This window comes from Perognathus longimembris, chromosome 23 (genome assembly GCF_023159225.1).
Source record: "Perognathus longimembris pacificus isolate PPM17 chromosome 23, ASM2315922v1, whole genome shotgun sequence".
NCBI lineage: Eukaryota > Metazoa > Chordata > Mammalia > Rodentia > Heteromyidae > Perognathus > Perognathus longimembris.
Genome location: NC_063183.1, coordinates 11,207,854 through 11,227,209, shown reverse-complemented (window position 1 = coordinate 11,227,209; position 19,356 = coordinate 11,207,854). Strand labels below are relative to the sequence as shown.

At 54.9% G+C, this 19,356-nt stretch overlaps 2 protein-coding genes, 1 long non-coding RNA gene and 1 pseudogene across 3 annotated transcripts in view; 1 reads left to right on the top strand and 3 right to left on the bottom strand.

Moving 5' to 3' along the window:
- Nucleotides 1-371: 371 nt before the first annotated feature.
- On the bottom strand, nucleotides 372-6,698 carry LOC125341075 (lipopolysaccharide-induced tumor necrosis factor-alpha factor homolog). Its single transcript, XM_048333081.1, has 4 exons — nucleotides 6,635-6,698; nucleotides 2,993-3,022; nucleotides 1,850-2,006; nucleotides 372-567 (listed from the first exon to the last, which is right to left on the bottom strand). Exons 1-4 carry the CDS (start codon nucleotides 6,696-6,698, stop codon nucleotides 459-461), a joined length of 360 nt encoding a protein of 119 aa, XP_048189038.1. The 3' UTR covers nucleotides 372-458.
- A 267-nt stretch (nucleotides 6,699-6,965) lies between these two features.
- On the bottom strand, nucleotides 6,966-8,771 carry LOC125341074 (lipopolysaccharide-induced tumor necrosis factor-alpha factor homolog; the record flags this gene model as incomplete). The annotated part of the gene is made up of 3 exons (XM_048333080.1): nucleotides 6,966-7,318; nucleotides 7,901-8,057; nucleotides 8,726-8,771. Coding segments are annotated over 3 exons (312 nt in total), but the record flags the coding sequence as incomplete, so codon positions are not given.
- A 4,086-nt stretch (nucleotides 8,772-12,857) lies between these two features.
- LOC125340621 lies at nucleotides 12,858-18,394 on the bottom strand (annotated as a pseudogene).
- The window catches only part of LOC125340622, a 17,641-nt gene continuing 12,654 nt past the window's right edge, over nucleotides 14,370-19,356 (top strand). The window contains exon 1 of the long non-coding RNA XR_007208789.1: nucleotides 14,370-14,381. This is a non-coding gene — a long non-coding RNA (uncharacterized LOC125340622). The remainder of the gene's footprint in view (nucleotides 14,382-19,356) is intronic.

Genomic DNA, 19,356 nt, shown 5'->3' with positions numbered 1-19,356 from the left:
GCTTTGTTGGGTGGTGAGCAGAGCCCGTGAACACCAGGGCTGGCTGTGGCCATCGGTGACGCCTGGGGCTGGAACTGAACTCAGCACAGCAAGCCCTTCAGCCCGTCCCATCCCCACAGCCAAAGACCTGCGTGGTTAAAGGTTCTTCACAGCAAACGCGACAGCACGGCCTTCTCCCAGCCCAGGAGCCGACACACAGATCCCCGAGTGACCCAAGGTCTTTATTTGGGAAGCAGACCACACTGCAGCGCCCGTGGTGTCCAGCGTGTGTGTGCGCATGCCTGCGCCGCTCTCTGCGAGTCCCCGCTCTGACCCCCAGCAGCCATCCCGGGGGTCCCGAGGTGGTTGCTTTTGTGATTCCCCGCCCCCCCGCCCCCCAAAGACACAGACGTGGAGCCCCTGGAGAGGGGAGACATGGGCCTCCCCGACAGGTTGGGGGCCAGGAGTGCGGCCTGGGCCTACAAGCGCTTGTAGGAGCCCAGCAGGGCTTTGCAGTTGGGGCAGTGATGGTCCACGTCCTGCAGGGCGTCCACGCAGAAGGGGATGAAGCAGCAGCCTAACGCGCACCTGCGAGAACAGAGGCCACATGGGGTCACCCGGCCCCGCCCGCCCGCTCGCCCCAGCACCCAGGGGTGCTGCTATTAGGGCTCCACCTTGGGCCTTTGCACTTGCTCAAAGGTGGCGCTCTAGCCCTGGAGCCGTGCCTCCAGCGCCGCTTTTTGCTGACTTCCTGAAGAGTCTCCACAGGCTTTTCTGCCTGGGCTGGCTTCAAACCCTGAGCCTCGGGATCTCAGCCTCCTGAGTAGTTAGGATTTCAGGCGTGAGGCGCCAGCACCACACCCAGGTGTGAGTTGTGACAACCGGGCCCTCCTCCTCACCCAGCCAGCCGTGGGTGTGGCGGGAGTCCAGCAGAAGCGCAAACAGCTCTGAGCCGGGTTTGGCTGGGCTGACGTGTGCAGCCCCGTGTCCCACCAGTCCTGAGCAACCAAGTAGCCCTCCCTAAGCACCGCCTCTCCTGGCACCAGCACCTGAATGCGGTAGGCAGGAGGCCTGCAGCCTTGGCACCACGCCGGGATGTGCCAGTCACAAACACACGAGTGTTTGTGGCAGGGATTCTGAGAGTGCCCGTCCCCACGCAGACCCGCCGGCTCCATTCCCTGCATCCCCCCAGGGCTGCACAGAGAAGTGCCTAGGCTATGAAATTCTACAAGGAAAACAAGCCCCTGAAGGCCCCGCCCCTGCCTCTGCCCATTCCGAATGCTTCTGTGGAAAGTGGTTTCTAGACTCCCCAGTGCCTGAGCTGTATGCTTCCCCCCAGGGTGATGCAGCTGGCCAGGAGGAACTTGTAGGGTGCTCTGGGCGTCCAGTGGGTAGAGAGCAATGACACTGCTCCCACAAAATCCCCAAGTAGAGCCGGGTGCTGGAGGCTCACACCTGTCATCCTAGCGAGCCAGGAGGCTGAGATCTGAGGATCGTGGTTTCAAGTCAGCCTGCGGAAGGAAAACCCTTGAAACTCTCATTTCCAATGAACCACCAAAAAGCCAGAAGTGGCGCTGTGGCTCAAGGGGTAGAGCGCCAGCCTTGAGTGGAAAAGCTCAGAGACAGTGTTCAGGCCCTGAGTTCATTTTCTAGGACAGGTATGCACACAAGAAGGGGAGGAAGGGAGGGAGGGTAGGAGGGAGACAGGGAGGGAGACCCTGAAGTGAAGGTCTGGGATGCAGTGAACATGGTCAGAGCCCACGTAGTGTGGCTAGGCCCTGAGCTCCAGCCCAGCGCCATGAAAATGAAGACCCACTGAGGGATGAATGGATGAAAGGCGGGGAAAGGTCACTCCTCCCAGCAGACTCACCCCAGCAGGCACAGGACCCCGCAGGACAGCCAGGTGACCAGTCCACTTTTGTATGTCACCTGGGTGACGATGGTCTGGTTGCAGGAGGGGCAGCACATCTGGATGGGGTGGTCAGCGAAGGAGATGGGCTGCTGCATGTTCACTGACGGCACCAAGACTGGGGGCAGAGAGCACAGGCTCTGGTGAGGGGTGGGCAAGGAGGTCAGAGAGAGAGCAGGACTCAGGCAGGGAGAATGGGACCCCAAGGCACCAGGGTGACCCCCCCATCCTGTGTCTGTCCACAGGTGAAGGGGCAAATGCAAAGTGACCCATCCACTGTGTGGAGTACTACTCAGCCTTAAAGAAGAAAGGACATTCAGACACATGCCACGACCTGGATGGGCCACAGGCTGGTCATTAAGGATTGGAGGGTGTAATTTGCCCTCTGCAAAGTCCCCAGCAGACCAGCAGAGACAGGAAGTGGCATGACTGGGGTCAGGCCTGTGGGGGAGGGGAAGAGGGGCAGAAGGTCAGCCTGGAGCTGCGTGTGGTCCTGGCCGTGCTCCAGCGGGAATGTATTCACTGCCACTGGGCTCCATCTTAAATGCTTAAAGTGGAGCCGGGTGCGGGGGCACACCCCTGTAATCCCAGCTTTGAGGAAGGCAGAAGGAGCTTAGTTTGTGGCTCTGAGTGCAGCAAAAGAATGGGACCGCGCCTCACACATCAACTGAAAGCCCCGGAGCTGGAGGGGAGGCTCGGGTGGGAAGACCCCGGCCCGGAGAGCCGAGTGCCAACTCCAGGACTGTGGAGAAGAGGCTCAGATCGATTGTATGTGGTGTGGATTTTAACACAGAGAGAGGAGGAGAGGGGAGAGAGAGAGAGAGAGAGAGAGAGAGAGAGAGAGAGAGAGAGAGAGAGAGAGAGAGAGAGGTAAAGGGAAGGAAGCAAGGGAGGGAGAGAGGGAGGGAGGAACTGTAGAAAAAGGGATGGGAGAAAATGAGTGGCAGATTTCTACAAGGTTCTGGAACCTTCTCATGGGGAGATGTTGGTGGCAGGCTCTGGGTTGGTGACACTGGGTCACCCCGAATCTCCCGGAGGCCTGAGGTGGTCCTGGGGTCTGCCTCGGCCCACCCTCCCCTCCTGAGTCCCCCACCCGTGGCTCACCGGCAGTGTGATGAAGACAGAGGCGCCTGGCTGGGCAGCGGGCGTGGGGTCAGAGTGTCGAGGGGCTTCTTTGGGGGGGGTGATGGGAATATTCTAGAATTATCCTGGATGGCTGCTCCTTCTGAAGAGGCTGCAAGCTCTGCACTGGGCGTTGGCTAGGAGTGATGGAGCGAGCGGAGTCGTGGCCAGGCTGTTATAGGCTCAGAACTAGACCCACCCACCAGCTCACCACACAGCCCTGGGGGGCCCAGCGCTCTGAGATGAGTGCCGGTGAGATGGAGGAAGATAAGACACCTGGAAGCCCAGGGCGGGAGCCAAGGCCACCGACAGGAGAGGGGTCCCCCCGTCCTTCTATATGGGGCAAAGAGTGCTTACTGCTACATACAGGTCATCTCTCTTCCAGGAGATAAATGCAGTCCACCGCTGCAGAGCTCCCGATCCTATTTTCTATACACTCTGGACTCGAACTCAGGGCCTGGGTGCTGTCTCTGAGCATTTTTGCTCAAGGCTGGTTGCTATTTAAGCCACAGCACCACTTCCGCTCTTTGGAGATTAACTAGAGACAAGAGTCTCCCAGCTCTCTTCTTTCTCGGCTGGCTTTGAACCACCTTCTTCTGCCCTCCGTCTGAGTCCCTGGGATTACAGGGATGAGCACTGCATCCTGGCTTCATTAACATTTTGGGGGGGTGGGGGAGTATTCAAGATTAAGTTATTAATCACAGCAAAAATCTAAATGGATCTGACAAGTTATCATCTTTCTTCCCATCCCAGGGGTCCAGTGTAACATAACCCCCTTACTAGATGACTTTTATCTGTGAGAGCCCCAAATCCAAGCTGTGAGACACCGAGAGGACTGGGAGGATGGATCGCCTCCTCCTAGAGCTCTGGGAATGCTGAGAGTTTCCCGGAAAGGTCCATCAGTGTGGCTTAGGGGAACTCAGACCGTGGCGGTCCTGGGTGTGGGCTAACTGCAGCCTCACCTGCGTGGGAGCCTGAGGGAGACTTAGGTTTAAGCAAATAGCCGTCTGTTTCCTGTGTACCTCTCCTTCCCAGAACAAGAAGGTCGCCGACCACTTAAATACACAATATTGTCACATGTTAGTGTGTCCTTTACTCCCTTGCACAAGCCCGATCAAGACCTTGGTTCATGGAAGCTTGCAATTGCACCCCACAATCTCATTATGAGAAAGAGTTCAGAGGACTGATAAGATACCAGAGCAGATATAATTGTCATTGCTCAAAAACACTGGACCCTCCAAAGAATAGATAGTGATGGCGTTATATACCCTTCCTTTTGAACATTTAAATTTCCCAGCCAACACTTCAGCAGCAGATAAACATTGGAAAGACCTGGAAAAATGGCACTCTTCATGTCAACCTGTATGGGAGGATGGCACCGATAATAACTGGAAACCCGGAACTGTCAGAGTATGGGGCTGTGGTGCTGTTTGTGTATCCGCAAGTTCTGTGGATATCTGGCTATCAGCCCAGAAATTAAAACCCAGAAAGGAGGAGAGAACCATGCTTCAACTGTATACGTGACACTAGTAACTGTTCCTCTGTCACAATGTGTGATCTGCCTAAGGGAAAAAGACTTGGCATGGACTGAACTTTCTCCTGTGGAGGAAAGGCATCACGCGCTCTAAAGAGAAACTATTCCAGACTCTGGGACCTGGGGCGAGTGTTGCCCTCTCTTACTCAGTAATTGGATCCATCAAAATAAGGGATGTATAAAATGTGATCTCCCCCCAAACTGAGATGACAGCGTGGTGCTGTTAAATACCACGGATATGGCCAGGGCTACCGCTTCTGTTTTGCCTGTCCCTGGTCTTGTAGTAGCTCTCCAGAAGGAACTCAGCAAGCTCGTTTGTATTTTCAACAAAGTAACAAATGCCACAGCTATCATTTGGGAGGAAATAAATCAGGAAATGAAGGAGTGAGCAATAGGAATTTTACAAAAATGGAGCTGCCATGGATTAGCTACTGATGAAAAAAGTAATGTGAACAATTTGAAGGAATGTGCTGACAGTTCTCAGAATATCCAGAATCACTTAGAGCTTCGCAAGAAGGAGTTGGGAAAATTAAAATACAGTCATCACTGGGGAGTCCCAGAATGGCTTTCCTGGCTTTGGCATCTTTGGGGCCCAGTAGTTTCTATTTGGGGGTATCATTCTGTTGGCTCCCTGCCTATTTCAATGTATATCTATTAGCATCAAGCATATGCTGGCACAAACAGAAACAAAAATTATGGTTTCTCAGATAATAGAAGAAGAGGTGTTGAGAGCCCGAAAATCCAAACTGTGAGACCCCAAAAGGACTGGGAGGATGGATCGCCTCCTCCCAGAGCTCTGGGAATGCTGAGAGTTTCCCGGAAAGGTCCATCAGTGTGGCTTAGGGGAACTCAGACCTCGGTCCTGGGTGTGGGCTAACTGCAGCCTCACCTGCGTGGGAGCCTGAGGGCGACTTAGGTTTACACAAATAGCCGGCTGTTTCCTTAAATACACAATATTGTCACATGTAAGTGTGTTCCTTACTTCCTTGCACAAAATCCTTGGTTCACGGAAGCTTGGGGTCTAAAGCTGGAGGAAGGTTACAGGTCCCCGGGTACCCCAAGCCTCAGTTCCAGAGTCCGGTCTCCTTTATGTGTTACTCCTGGTGGCAGCAAATTAGTGAGTATGGGGAGGGTTGCAACATTTGCCAAATAATAAATAACTTCACTTTTTTGTTTGTTTGGTTTTGTTTTTGTTGCCAGTCCTGGGGCTTGAACTCAGGGCCTGAGCACTGTCCCTGGCTTCTTTTTGCTCAAGGGTAGCACTTTGCCACTTGAGCCACAGTGCCACTTCTGGCCATTTTCTGTATATGTGGTGCTGGGGACTCGAACCCATGTATATGAGTCAAGCACTCTTGCCATTAGGCCATATTCCCAGCCCTCCAGCTTTTTCTATATATATGTGGTCCTGAGGAATCGAACCCAGGGCTTCATGTATACGAGGCGAGCACTTTACCACTAGGCCATATTCCCAGCCCATAACTTCACTTTTTTAAATATAATTTATTTATTAATTAAACAAAAAATTTTTGACAAGGTGTTGTGCAAAAGGGGTACAGTTACATAGTAGGGCAGTGTGTACATTTCTTGTGATATCTTACACCCTGATAACTTCACTTTTTAACAACCCATTGATGCAGGAATTCGCTGGGTCATGCTTTGACTTTTGTTGTTGTTGTTATTTGTGGGGATTGAACTCAGGGCCTGGGTGCTGTCCCTGAGCTCTTTGGCTGAAAGCTAGCACTCTAGCACTTTGACATACAGTCCGACTGCCGGTTTTCTTTGTGGTTCACTGGAGATAAGAGTCTCACAGGGACTTTTCTGCCTGGCTGGCTTTGAACTGTGATCCTCAGATCTCCGCCTTCTAAGGAGATAGGATCATAGTTGGGAGCCACCCATGGCTGGCTGTTCATTTTTCCCCTGCTCTTGGAGATCTGAACTCTCACATCTGCTAGGTGGGCACTCTACCTGGAGACACACCTGCAGTCCTTTCCCCTTGTTTTTCAGATAAGATCTCACTCACACTTTTGCCCTCGTGAGCCTGAAACCATCATCTTCCTAAGGAGCACCAGGGGGACCGGGGCCAGGCATACTTGGGCTCAGGCACAAAGGTGGGTTCGTGTCTTTCCCGTCCCAGCCTGCCAAGGGCAGGGCCATCGCCTGGCCCCCTCCCCCACATCTGGCAGCGCCTGCCCCTCCGTGAACAAGCATGCTTTGTTGGGTGGTGAGCAGAGCCCGTGAACACCAGGGCTGGCTGTGGCCATCGGTGACGCCTGGGGCTGGAACTGAACTCAGCACAGCAAGCCCTTCAGCCCGTCCCATCCCCACAGCCAAAGACCCCTGTGGTTAAAGGTTCTTCACAGCAAACGCGACAGCACGGCCTTCTCCCAGCCCAGGAGCCGACACACAGATCTCCGAGTGACCCAAGGTCTTTATTTGGGAAGCAGACCACACTGCAGCGCCCGTGGTGTCCAGCGTGTGTGTGCGCATGCCTGCGCCGCTCTCTGCGAGTCCCCGCTCTGACCCCCAGCAGCCATCCCGGGGGTCCCGAGGTTGTTGCTTTTGTGATTCCCCTCCCCCCGCCCCCCCAAACACACAGACGTGGAGCCCCTGGAGAGGGGAGACATGGGCCTCCCCACAGGTTGGGGGCCAGGAGTGCAGCCTGGGCCTACAAGCGCTTGTAGGAGCCCAGCAGGGCTTTGCAGTTGGGGCAGTGATGGTCCACGTCCTGCAGGGCGTCCACGCAGAAGGGGATGAAGCAGCAGCCTAACGCGCACCTGCGAGAACAGAGGTCACATGGGGTCACCCGGCCCCGCCCACCCGCTCGCCCCAGCACCCAGGGGTGCTGCTATTAGGGCTCCACCTTGGGCCTTTGCACTTGCTCACAGGTGGCGCCCTAGCCCTGGAGCCGTGCCTCCAGCACCGCTTTTTGCTGACTTCCTGAAGAGTCTCCACAGGCTTTTCTGCCTGGGCTGGCTTCAAACCCTGAGCCTCGGGATCTCAGCCTCCTGAGTAGTTAGGATTTCAGGCGTGAGGCGCCAGCACCACACCCAGGTGTGAGTTGTGACAACCGGGCCCTCCTCCTCACCCAGCCAGCCGTGGGTGTGGCGGGAGTCCAGCAGAAGCGCAAACAGCTCAGCAAGCCCGGTTTGGAGTGTCTGTGGCAGGGGATCTGAGGGGGGGGGGAGGGAGACAGGGAGGGAGACCCTGAAGTGAAGGTCTGGGATGCAGTGAACATGGTCAGAGCCCACGTAGCGTGGCTAGGCCCTGAGCTCCAGCCCAGCGCCATGAAAATGAAGACCTACTGAGGGATGAATGGATGAAAGGTGGGGAAAGGTCACTCCTCCCAGCAGACTCACCCCAGCAGGCACAGGACCCCGCAGGACAGCCAGGTGACAGTGCCCTTTCTGTATGACACCTGGGTGACGATGGTCTGGTTGCAGGAGGGGCAGCACATCTGGATGGGGTGGTCAGCGAAGGAGATGGGCTGCTGCATGTTCACTGACGGCACCAAGACTGGGGGCAGAGAGCACAGGCTCTGGTGAGGGGTGGGCAAGGAGGTCAGAGAGAGAGCAGGACTCAGGCAGGGAGAGCGGGGACCCCACGGGCACCACGGTGACCCCTCATCCCGTGGAGCCGGGTGCGGGGGCACACCTCTGTAATCCCAGCTTTGAGGAAGGCAGTTTGTGGCTCTGAGTGCAGCAAAAGAATGGGACCGCGCCTCACACATCAACTGAAAGCCCCAGAGCTGGAGGGGAGGCTCGGGTGGGAAGACCCCGGCCCGGAGAGCCGAGTGCCAACTCCAGGACTGTGGAGAAGAGGCTCAGATCGATTGTATGTGGTGTGGATTTTAACACAGAGAGAGGAGGAGAGGGGGGGGGAGAGAGAGAGAGAGAGAGAGAGGAGAGAGAGAGAGAGAGAGAGAGAGAGAGAGAGAGAGAGAGAAGGAGGTAAAAGGAAGGAAGCAAGGGAGGGAGAGAGGGAGGGAGGAACTGTAGAAAAAGGGAAGGGAGAAAATGAGTGGCGGATTTCTACAAGGTTCTGGAACCTTCTCATGGGGAGATGTTGGTGGCAGGCTCTGGGTTGGTGACACTGGGTCACCCCGAATCTCCCGGAGGCCTGAGGTGGTCCTGGGGTCTGCCTCGGCCCACCCTCCCCTCCTGAGTCCCCCACCCGTGGCTCACCGGCAGTGTGATGAAGACAGAGGTGCCTGGCTGGGCAGCGGGCGTGGGGTCAGAGCGTCGAGGGGCTTCTTTGGGGGGTGGGGGGTGATGGGAATATTCTAGAATTATCCTGGATGGCTGCTCCTTCTGAAGAGGCTGCAAGCTCTGCACTGGGCGTTGGCTAGGAGTGATGGAGCGAGCGGAGTCGTGGCCAGGCTGTTATAGGCTCAGAACTAGACCCACCCACCAGCTCACCACACAGCCCTGGGGGGCCCAGCGCTCTGAGATGAGTGCCGGTGAGATGGAGGAAGATAAGATACCTGGGAGTCCTAGGCGGCAGCCAAGGCCACCGACAGGAGAGGGGTCCCCCGTCCTTCTATATGGGGCAAAGAGTGCTTACTGCTACATACAGGTCATCTCTCTTCCAGGAGATAAATGCAGTCCACCGCTGCAGAGTTCCCGATCCTATTTTCTATACACTCTGGACTCGAACTCAGGGCCTGGGTGCTGTCTCTGAGCATTTTTGCTCAAGGCTGGTTGCTATTTAAGCCACAGCACCACTTCCGCTCTTTGGAGATTAACTAGAGACAAGAGTCTCCCAGCTCTCTTCTTTCTCGGCTGGCTTTGAACCACCTTCTTCTGCCCTCCGTCTGAGTCCCTGGGATTACAGGGATGAGCACTGCATCCTGGCTTCATTAACATTTTGGGGGGGTGGGGGAGTATTCAAGATTAAGTTATTAATCACAGCCAAAATCTAAATGGATCTGACAAGTTATCATCTTTCTTCCCATCCCAGGGGTCCAGTGTAACATAACCCCCTTACTAGATGACTTTTATCTGTGAGAGCCCCAAATCCAAGCTGTGAGACACCGAGAGGACTGGGAGGATGGATCGCCTCCTCCTAGAGCTCTGGGAATGCTGAGAGTTTCCCGGAAAGGTCCATCAGTGTGGCTTAGGGGAACTCAGACCGTGGCGGTCCTGGGTGTGGGCTAACTGCAGCCTCACCTGCGTGGGAGCCTGAGGGAGACTTAGGTTTAAGCAAATAGCCGTCTGTTTCCTGTGTACCTCTCCTTCCCAGAACAAGAAGGTCGCCGACCACTTAAATACACAATATTGTCACATGTTAGTGTGTCCTTTACTCCCTTGCACAAGCCCGATCAAGACCTTGGTTCATGGAAGCTTGCAATTGCACCCCACAATCTCATTATGAGAAAGAGTTCAGAGGACTGATAAGATACCAGAGCAGATATAATTGTCATTGCTCAAAAACACTGGACCCTCCAAAGAATAGATAGTGATGGCGTTATATACCCTTCCTTTTGAACATTTAAATTTCCCAGCCAACACTTCAGCAGCAGATAAACATTGGAAAGACCTGGAAAAATGGCACTCTTCATGTCAACCTGTATGGGAGGATGGCACCGATAATAACTGGAAACCCGGAACTGTCAGAGTATGGGGCTGTGGTGCTGTTTGTGTATCCGCAAGTTCGGTGGATATCTGGCTATCAGCCCAGAAATTAAAACCCAGAAAGGAGGAGAGAACCATGCTTCAACTGTATACGTGACACTAGTAACTGTTCCTCTGTCACAATGTGTGATCTGCCTAAGGGAAAAAGACTTGGCATGGACTGAACTTTCTCCTGTGGAGGAAAGGCATCACGCGCTCTAAAGAGAAACTATTCCAGACTCTGGGACCTGGGGCGAGTGTTGCCCTCTCTTACTCAGTAATTGGATCCATCAAAATAAGGGATGTATAAAATGTGATCTCCCCCCAAACTGAGATGACAGCGTGGTGCTGTTAAATACCACGGATATGGCCAGGGCTACCGCTTCTGTTTTGCCTGTCCCTGGTCTTGTAGTAGCTCTCCAGAAGGAACTCAGCAAGCTCGTTTGTATTTTCAACAAAGTAACAAATGCCACAGCTATCATTTGGGAGGAAATAAATCAGGAAATGAAGGAGTGAGCAATAGGAATTTTACAAAAATGGAGCTGCCATGGATTAGCTACTGATGAAAAAAGTAATGTGAACAATTTGAAGGAATGTGCTGACAGTTCTCAGAATATCCAGAATCACTTAGAGCTTCGCAAGAAGGAGTTGGGAAAATTAAAATACAGTCATCACTGGGGAGTCCCAGAATGGCTTTCCTGGCTTTGGCATCTTTGGGGCCCAGTAGTTTCTATTTGGGGGTATCATTCTGTTGGCTCCCTGCCTATTTCAATGTATATCTATTAGCATCAAGCATATGCTGGCACAAACAGAAACAAAAATTATGGTTTCTCAGATAATAGAAGAAGAGGTGTTGAGAGCCCGAAAATCCAAACTGTGAGACCCCAAAAGGACTGGGAGGATGGATCGCCTCCTCCCAGAGCTCTGGGAATGCTGAGAGTTTCCCGGAAAGGTCCATCAGTGTGGCTTAGGGGAACTCAGACCTCGGTCCTGGGTGTGGGCTAACTGCAGCCTCACCTGCGTGGGAGCCTGAGGGCGACTTAGGTTTACACAAATAGCCGGCTGTTTCCTTAAATACACAATATTGTCACATGTAAGTGTGTTCCTTACTTCCTTGCACAAAATCCTTGGTTCACGGAAGCTTGGGGTCTAAAGCTGGAGGAAGGTTACAGGTCCCCGGGTACCCCAAGCCTCAGTTCCAGAGTCCGGTCTCCTTTATGTGTTACTCCTGGTGGCAGCAAATTAGTGAGTATGGGGAGGGTTGCAACATTTGCCAAATAATAAATAACTTCACTTTTTTGTTTGTTTGGTTTTGTTTTTGTTGCCAGTCCTGGGGCTTGAACTCAGGGCCTGAGCACTGTCCCTGGCTTCTTTTTGCTCAAGGGTAGCACTTTGCCACTTGAGCCACAGTGCCACTTCTGGCCATTTTCTGTATATGTGGTGCTGGGGACTCGAACCCATGTATATGAGTCAAGCACTCTTGCCATTAGGCCATATTCCCAGCCCTCCAGCTTTTTCTATATATATGTGGTCCTGAGGAATCGAACCCAGGGCTTCATGTATACGAGGCGAGCACTTTACCACTAGGCCATATTCCCAGCCCATAACTTCACTTTTTTAAATATAATTTATTTATTAATTAAACAAAAAATTTTTGACAAGGTGTTGTGCAAAAGGGGTACAGTTACATAGTAGGGCAGTGTGTACATTTCTTGTGATATCTTACACCCTGATAACTTCACTTTTTAACAACCCATTGATGCAGGAATTCGCTGGGTCATGCTTTGACTTTTGTTGTTGTTGTTATTTGTGGGGATTGAACTCAGGGCCTGGGTGCTGTCCCTGAGCTCTTTGGCTGAAAGCTAGCACTCTAGCACTTTGACATACAGTCCGACTGCCGGTTTTCTTTGTGGTTCACTGGAGATAAGAGTCTCACAGGGACTTTTCTGCCTGGCTGGCTTTGAACTGTGATCCTCAGATCTCCGCCTTCTAAGGAGATAGGATCATAGTTGGGAGCCACCCATGGCTGGCTGTTCATTTTTCCCCTGCTCTTGGAGATCTGAACTCTCACATCTGCTAGGTGGGCACTCTACCTGGAGACACACCTGCAGTCCTTTCCCCTTGTTTTTCAGATAAGATCTCACTCACACTTTTGCCCTCGTGAGCCTGAAACCATCATCTTCCTAAGGAGCACCAGGGGGACCGGGGCCAGGCATACTTGGGCTCAGGCACAAAGGTGGGTTCGTGTCTTTCCCGTCCCAGCCTGCCAAGGGCAGGGCCATCGCCTGGCCCCCTCCCCTACATCTGGCAGCGCCTGCCCCTCCGTGAACAAGCATGCTTTGTTGGGTGGTGAGCAGAGCCCGTGAACACCAGGGCTGGCTGTGGCCATCGGTGACGCCTGGGGCTGGAACTGAACTCAGCACAGCAAGCCCTTCAGCCCGTCCCATCCCCACAGCCAAAGACCCCTGTGGTTAAAGGTTCCTCACAGCAAACACGACAGCACGGCCTTCTCCCAGCCCAGGAGCCGACACACAGATCTCCGAGTGACCCAAGGTCTTTATTTGGGAAGCAGACCACACTGCAGCGCCCGTGGTGTCCAGCGTGTGTGTGCGCATGCCTGCGCCGCTCTCTGCGAGTCCCCGCTCTGACCCCCAGCAGCCATCCCGGGGGTCCCGAGGTTGTTGCTTTTGTGATTCCCCTCCCCCCGCCCCCCCAAACACACAGACGTGGAGCCCCTGGAGAGGGGAGACATGGGCCTCCCCGACAGGTTGGGGGCCAGGAGTGCGGCCTGGGCCTACAAGCGCTTGTAGGAGCCCAGCAGGGCTTTGCAGTTGGGGCAGTGATGGTCCACGTCCTGCAGGGCGTCCACGCAGAAGGGGATGAAGCAGCAGCCTAACGCGCACCTGCGAGAACAGAGGCCACATGGGGTCACCCGGCCCCGCCCGCCTGCTCGCCCCAGCACCCAGGGGTGCTGCTATTAGGGCTCCACCTTGGGCCTTTGCACTTGCTCAAAGGTGGCGCCCTAGCCCTGGAGCCGTGCCTCCAGCACCGCTTTTTGCTGACTTCCTGAAGAGTCTCCACAGGCTTTTCTGCCTGGGCTGGCTTCAAACCCTGAGCCTCGGGATCTCAGCCTCCTGAGTAGTTAGGATTTCAGGCGTGAGGCGCCAGCACCACACCCAGGTGTGAGTTGTGACAACCGGGCCCTCCTCCTCACCCAGCCAGCCGTGGGTGTGGCGGGAGTCCAGCAGAAGCGCAAACAGCTCAGCAAGCCCGGTTTGGAGTGTCTGTGGCAGGGGATCTGAGGGGGGGGGGAGGGAGACAGGGAGGGAGACCCTGAAGTGAAGGTCTGGGATGCAGTGAACATGGTCAGAGCCCACGTAGCGTGGCTAGGCCCTGAGCTCCAGCCCAGCGCCATGAAAATGAAGACCTACTGAGGGATGAATGGATGAAAGGTGGGGAAAGGTCACTCCTCCCAGCAGACTCACCCCAGCAGGCACAGGACCCCGCAGGACAGCCAGGTGACAGTGCCCTTTCTGTATGACACCTGGGTGACGATGGTCTGGTTGCAGGAGGGGCAGCACATCTGGATGGGGTGGTCAGCGAAGGAGATGGGCTGCTGCATGTTCACTGACGGCACCAAGACTGGGGGCAGAGAGCACAGGCTCTGGTGAGGGGTGGGCAAGGAGGTCATCAGAGAGAGAGAGCAGGACTCAGGCAGGGAGAGCGGGACCCCAAGGCACCAGGGTGACCCCCCCCATCCCGTGGAGCCGGGTGCGGGGGCACACCCCTGTAATCCCAGCTTTGAGGAAGGCAGAAGGATCTTAGTTTGTGGCTCTGAGTGCAGCAAAAGAATGGGACCGCGCCTCACACATCAACTGAAAGCCCCAGAGCTGGAGGGGAGGCTCGGGTGGGAAGACCCCGGCCCGGAGAGCCGAGTGCCAACTCCAGGACTGTGGAGAAGAGGCTCAGATCGATTGTATGTGGTGTGGATTTTAACACAGAGAGAGGAGGAGAAAGGAGGGAGGGGGAGAGAGAGAGAAGGAGGGGAAGGGAAGGGAATGGAAGGAAGCCAAGAAAGGAGAGAGGGAGGGAGGAACTGTAGAAAAAGGGAAGGGAGAAAATGAGTGGCGGATTTCTACAAGGTTCTGGAACCTTCTCATGGGGAGATGTTGGTGGCAGGCTCTGGGTTGGTGACACTGGGTCACCCCGAATCTCCCGGAGGCCTGAAGTGATCCTGGGGTCTGCCTCGGCCCACCCTCCCCTCCTGAGTCCCCCACCCGTGGCTCACCGGCAGTGTGATGAAGACAGAGGTGCCTGGCTGGGCAGCGGGCGTGGGGTCAGAACGTCGAGGGGCTTCTTTGGGGGGTGGGGGGGTGATGGGAATATTCTAGAATTATCCTGGATGGCTGCTCCTTCTGAAGAGGCTGCAAGCTCTGCACTGGGGGTTTGGAAGGAGAGAAGGAACGAGCCCAGTTGTGGCCAGGCTGTTATAGGATCGGAACTAGACCCACCCACCAGCTCACCACACAGCCCTGGGGGCCCAGCGCTCTGAGATGAGTGCCGGTGAGATGGTGGAAGATAAGACACTCGGAAGCCCAGGGCGGGGGCCAAGGCCACCGACAGGAGAGGGGTCCCCCGTCCTTCTATATGGGGCAAAGAGTGCTTACTGCTACATACAGGTCATCTGTCTTCCAGGAGATAAATGCAGTCCACTGCTGCAGAGTTCCCGATCCTATTTTCTATACACTCTGGACTTGAACTCAGGACCTGGACACTGTCCTTGGGCATTTTTGCTCAAGGCTGGTTACTATTTAAACCCAGCACCACTTTTGGCTCTTTGGTTGTTACTTGGAGACAAGAGTCTCACAGCTTTTTTTCCTGCGTTGGCTTTGAACCACTGTCTTCTGCCCTCTGCCCAAGTCCCTGGGATTACAGGAATGAGCACTGCATCCTGGCTTCATTAATGTTTTCTTGGGGGTGGGGGAATATGCAATATTAAGTTATTATGGGGCTGGGAATATGGCCTAGTGGTAAAGTGCTTGCCTCAAGAAAAAGCCAGAAGTGGCGCTGTGACTCAAGAGGTAGAGTGCTAGCCTGGAGCAAAAAGAAGCCAGAGACAGTGCTCTGGGCCTGCGTGCAAGGCCCAGGACTGGCAAGAAAAAAAAAGAAAAAAAAAAGACTAAGTTATTAAATCACAGCCAAAATCTAAACGGATCTGACAAGTTATTATCTTTCTTCCCATCCCAGGGGTCCAGTGTAATATAACCCCCTTACAAGATGACTTTTATCTGTGAGAGCCCCAAATCCAAGCTGTGAGACCCGGAAAGGCCTAGGAGGATGGATGGCCTCTTCCCAGAGCTCTGGAAACACTGAGAGTTTCCCGGAAAGGTCCATCAGTGTGGCTTAGGGGAACTCAGACCGTGGCGGTCCTGGGAGTTGGCTAACTGCAGCCTCATCTGCGCGGGAGCCTGAGGGCGACTTAGGTTTACACAAATAGCCGTCTGTTTCCTGTGTACCTCTCCTTTCCAGAACAAGGAGGTTGCCAACTACTTGAATACACAATATTGTCACATGTTAGTGTGTCTCTTGCTCCCATGCACAAGATTAATAAAAACCTTGGTTCCTGGAAACTTGGATCTGAAGCTGGAGGAATGCTACAGGTCCCCGGGTACCCCAAACCTCAGTTCCAGGGTCTGATCTCGTTATTGTGTTGCTCTTGGTCACGGTGGATTAGGGAGCACGCAGTGGTCGCCACATCTGACCGCCCACGTGGGGCACAAGGCATGAGTGAACGACGGAGTATGGAAGAATCTGGGAGGTGAGCCGTGGAAGGCATGCCAGGACACGTGTCAGGACTGCCAGGGTCATCAATGGGATTAGCTCAAGGCAGAGGGGTCGGGGATCTTGCGCCTGTGAGCGTGGTGCTGGCGGAGTCAGGAATACAGGTGGAGGGAAGCGACATGGAGAAAGCAGCCCTGTGGATAGGAAAGTATGGCCGTCCAGACCTCGGAGGGAAATGCCCAAGGCAGCAAGGGAGGGGGATTGCAAGAGCTTCTGGTGCGGCTCAGAGCCTGGGGAAGAAAATCCCACTAAAAGTTTGTTCTCCGTGCAATGGAATCCTCCTGGTCTCACAGCCCCTCCGCGAGCCTCAGCCTACCACACGCGGCCTGTGCCAGAAGCTCCCGCACCGCCGGCAAATGTGGCTGGAAGCTCTGAGCCTCGCGACAGTGGCCAGAACCGTGGGGCCGAAAGCTCCGAGTCCTGCAACCAACAGCAAAAGGATGTGACTAAAAGCTCATTCCCATGACAACAGGCAGAAAGATGTGGCTTAAGGCTCTAGACCTGGTAACAAGGAGCAAAAGGAAGGGAAGCTGGAGAGGGGGAGGAGGAGGAGGAGGAGGAGGAGGAGGAGGAGGAGGAGGAGGAGGAGGAGGAGGAGGAGGAGGAGGAGGAGGAGGAGGAGGAGGAGGAGGAGGAGGAGGAGGACGAGGCTTCTGGCCCCTCTGGGGATGAGACTCAACCATTAGTCATATCCCACAGCGCCCTCCAGCCCGGCCATCTGCCCCTCCTGGAGGAGTCAAGCAGGTTCCCTTGTTTCACAGCTCCTTCAAGAGTTTCAACCGGCCACCAGTGCCTACGGGGCCACTTCCTCTTACACTGTGGGCCTTCTCAGGGGACTAGCAGAGGTCAAGCATCTGATTCCCCATGACTGGGAAAACCTGGCCAAACCCTGCCTGGAACCCAGTCCATAGCTACAATTTAAAATGTGGTGGCGTGAGGAAGTTCACAGCTAGGTTGTCAAAGCTGGGCACGCCCAGCCTCCCATAGAAATGGAGGCAGACGGGGCTACCGAACAGGGGGTAGAACTGGGAGAGGATGAACAGCTAGATCATGATGAGCAAACAAATAACCAAGTGCATGCTTCCTGCTTGAGAGCTTGGGGGAAAACAGCGCAGCCAGGTCAGAGAGCTACTCATTGTGTGAAAGTTAGGGAGACAGTGGAGCCTTAAAACCACCTGAGCGAGGCAGCCGGGGTTCGCAAGCTAGGAAGACACAGGAGGCCCTGGCGACCAGGGCTGGTCCTCTTCTGGGGCTCCGGGCAGCAAGGACGCTGCCCTGCAGGGCCCGCAGGCGCCCCTGGTGGCCGGGCCAGGCCTCCTGGGGCGGCACGTGAGGACGCAGTGCCTTCAGTGGGTGACGGCCAGCGCGGCGGTGGACGCCTGGAGCCCGTGCTCACACCCATAACATTAGCTGCTTAGGAGGCTGAGGTCTGAAGGTCACAATTTGAAGCCAGACCAGGCAGGAAAATCTGTAAGACTGGTTTTCTTTTTGTTAGTTGGTCCTGGGGCTTGAACTCAGGGCCTGGGCGCTGCCCCTGAGCTCTTTTCTTCAAGGCTAGACCTCTACCACTTTGACCTACAGTCCCACTGCTGGGGTTTTATTTATAGCTCACTGGCGATAAGAACCCCACAGGGACTTTTCTGCCTGGCTGGCTTTGAACTGTGATCCTCAGATCTCCGCCTTCTAAGGAGATAGGATCACAGTTGGGAGCCACCCATGGCTGGCTGTTCATTTTTCCCCTGCTCTTGGAGATCTGAACTCTCACATCTGCTAGGTGGGCACTCTACCTGGAGACACACCTGCGGTCCTTTCCCCTTGTTTTTCAGATAAGATCTCACTCACACTTTTGCCCCGGTGAGCCTTAAACCGTCATCTCCCTAAGGAGCACCAGGGGGACCGGGGCCAGGCATACTTGGACTCAGGCACAAAGGTGGGTTCATGCCTTTCCCGTCGGGGCCTGCCATCAGCCCCGTGGCAGGGGTGCGGTGGGCATGGACGGCTCCGCCGCTGCCTGGTAAGGTCCAGGAACTGACATTTTACTTGAAGAAGAAACACAAGGAGCCAGGTAAGAAAGCCACCCCATCTCGCATCTTCAACCTGACGAGATTTGAGAAGGTGACCAAGAGCTGGCCACCACCAAGTGTCAGAGGGGTCTGTCTTCAAGTGCAGACCAGCAGGAAATCTCCTGACAGAAAGCCCCCAGCCCCACGCACCCACGGCGGCCTCTGTCTCCCCCACCCTGGCACCACCCCAAAGCCGCCATGTCCTCTTGCCTCAGGGTCATGCAGACACCAACACAGATGATCACCAAGATCCTGGGAAAGGCAGACCCCCCCAGACCCCCCCAATCAGGATGGTGGGGTATGGGCAGGGGGGATTAAAAATGGGAGTGTCGGGCTGGGAATGTGCCTTAGTGGTAGAGTGCTTGTCTAGCATGCATAAAGCCCTGGGTTCAATTCCTCAGTACCACATAAACAGAAAAAGATGGAAGTGGTGCTGTGGCTCAAGTGGTAGAGTGCTAGCCTTGAGCCAAAGAAGCTCAGGGACAGTGCTCATGCCCTGAGTTCTCAAGACCTAGGACTGGCAAAAAGTAAAGAAAGAAAATAGGAGTGGGGAGCTGATGAGTTAGGAGGCCGGTGACTCTGAGGAAGGGGGGAAAAGTCTAGCAGGGGCCTAGAGGGGCCTCTGAGCTGTGTCCCTTGGCACAGAGCCTGCCAGGCCGGATGGCCGGGAGGGTGAAGGAAGGCCCAGGGTAGTTCGGGGATGCTGCAGGGACAGTGGTGGCTTTGTGAGTCTGTGTGTCCAGCCGGGCAGGGCCATAGTGGCTGGCCACCCCTCCCCCACAGCCACTTGTTCCATACCCAGGGCCAGCTGGGAGAGCCATTCCCACCTTGCAGACACAGGATGGGGCCTGGGCTGGTGCACCCAGGCAGCTGTGGGTCCTTCCAAGCCCCGAAATTCTCCATGCCTGGTGAACCGAGGCCTCTCATTTCCATGCTGCACCCAGCCCCTGAGTGACACACTTAGTGTCACCCTAGCTGGGGACAAGGAAACCCCAGCATTTTGTCCATTCTGAGCCCTGGTCAACCACTGGCCACAGCCCAACTGACAAAGATGATGTGACCCTTCACTGCACCCCAAACTCTGCGGCTCTACAGCACCTCCCAATGAGGCTTGCATTACAGCTACCTCAAGGAGAAATGTGTGTGTGTGTGTGTGTGTGTGTGTGTGTGTGTGTGTGTGTGTGTGTGTGTGCTAGTCCTGGGGCTTGAACTCAGGACCTGGGTGTTGTCCTTCAACTTCTTCTCTCAAAGCTGGTACTCTACCACTTGAGCCACAGCTCCACTTCTGGCTTTTTGCTG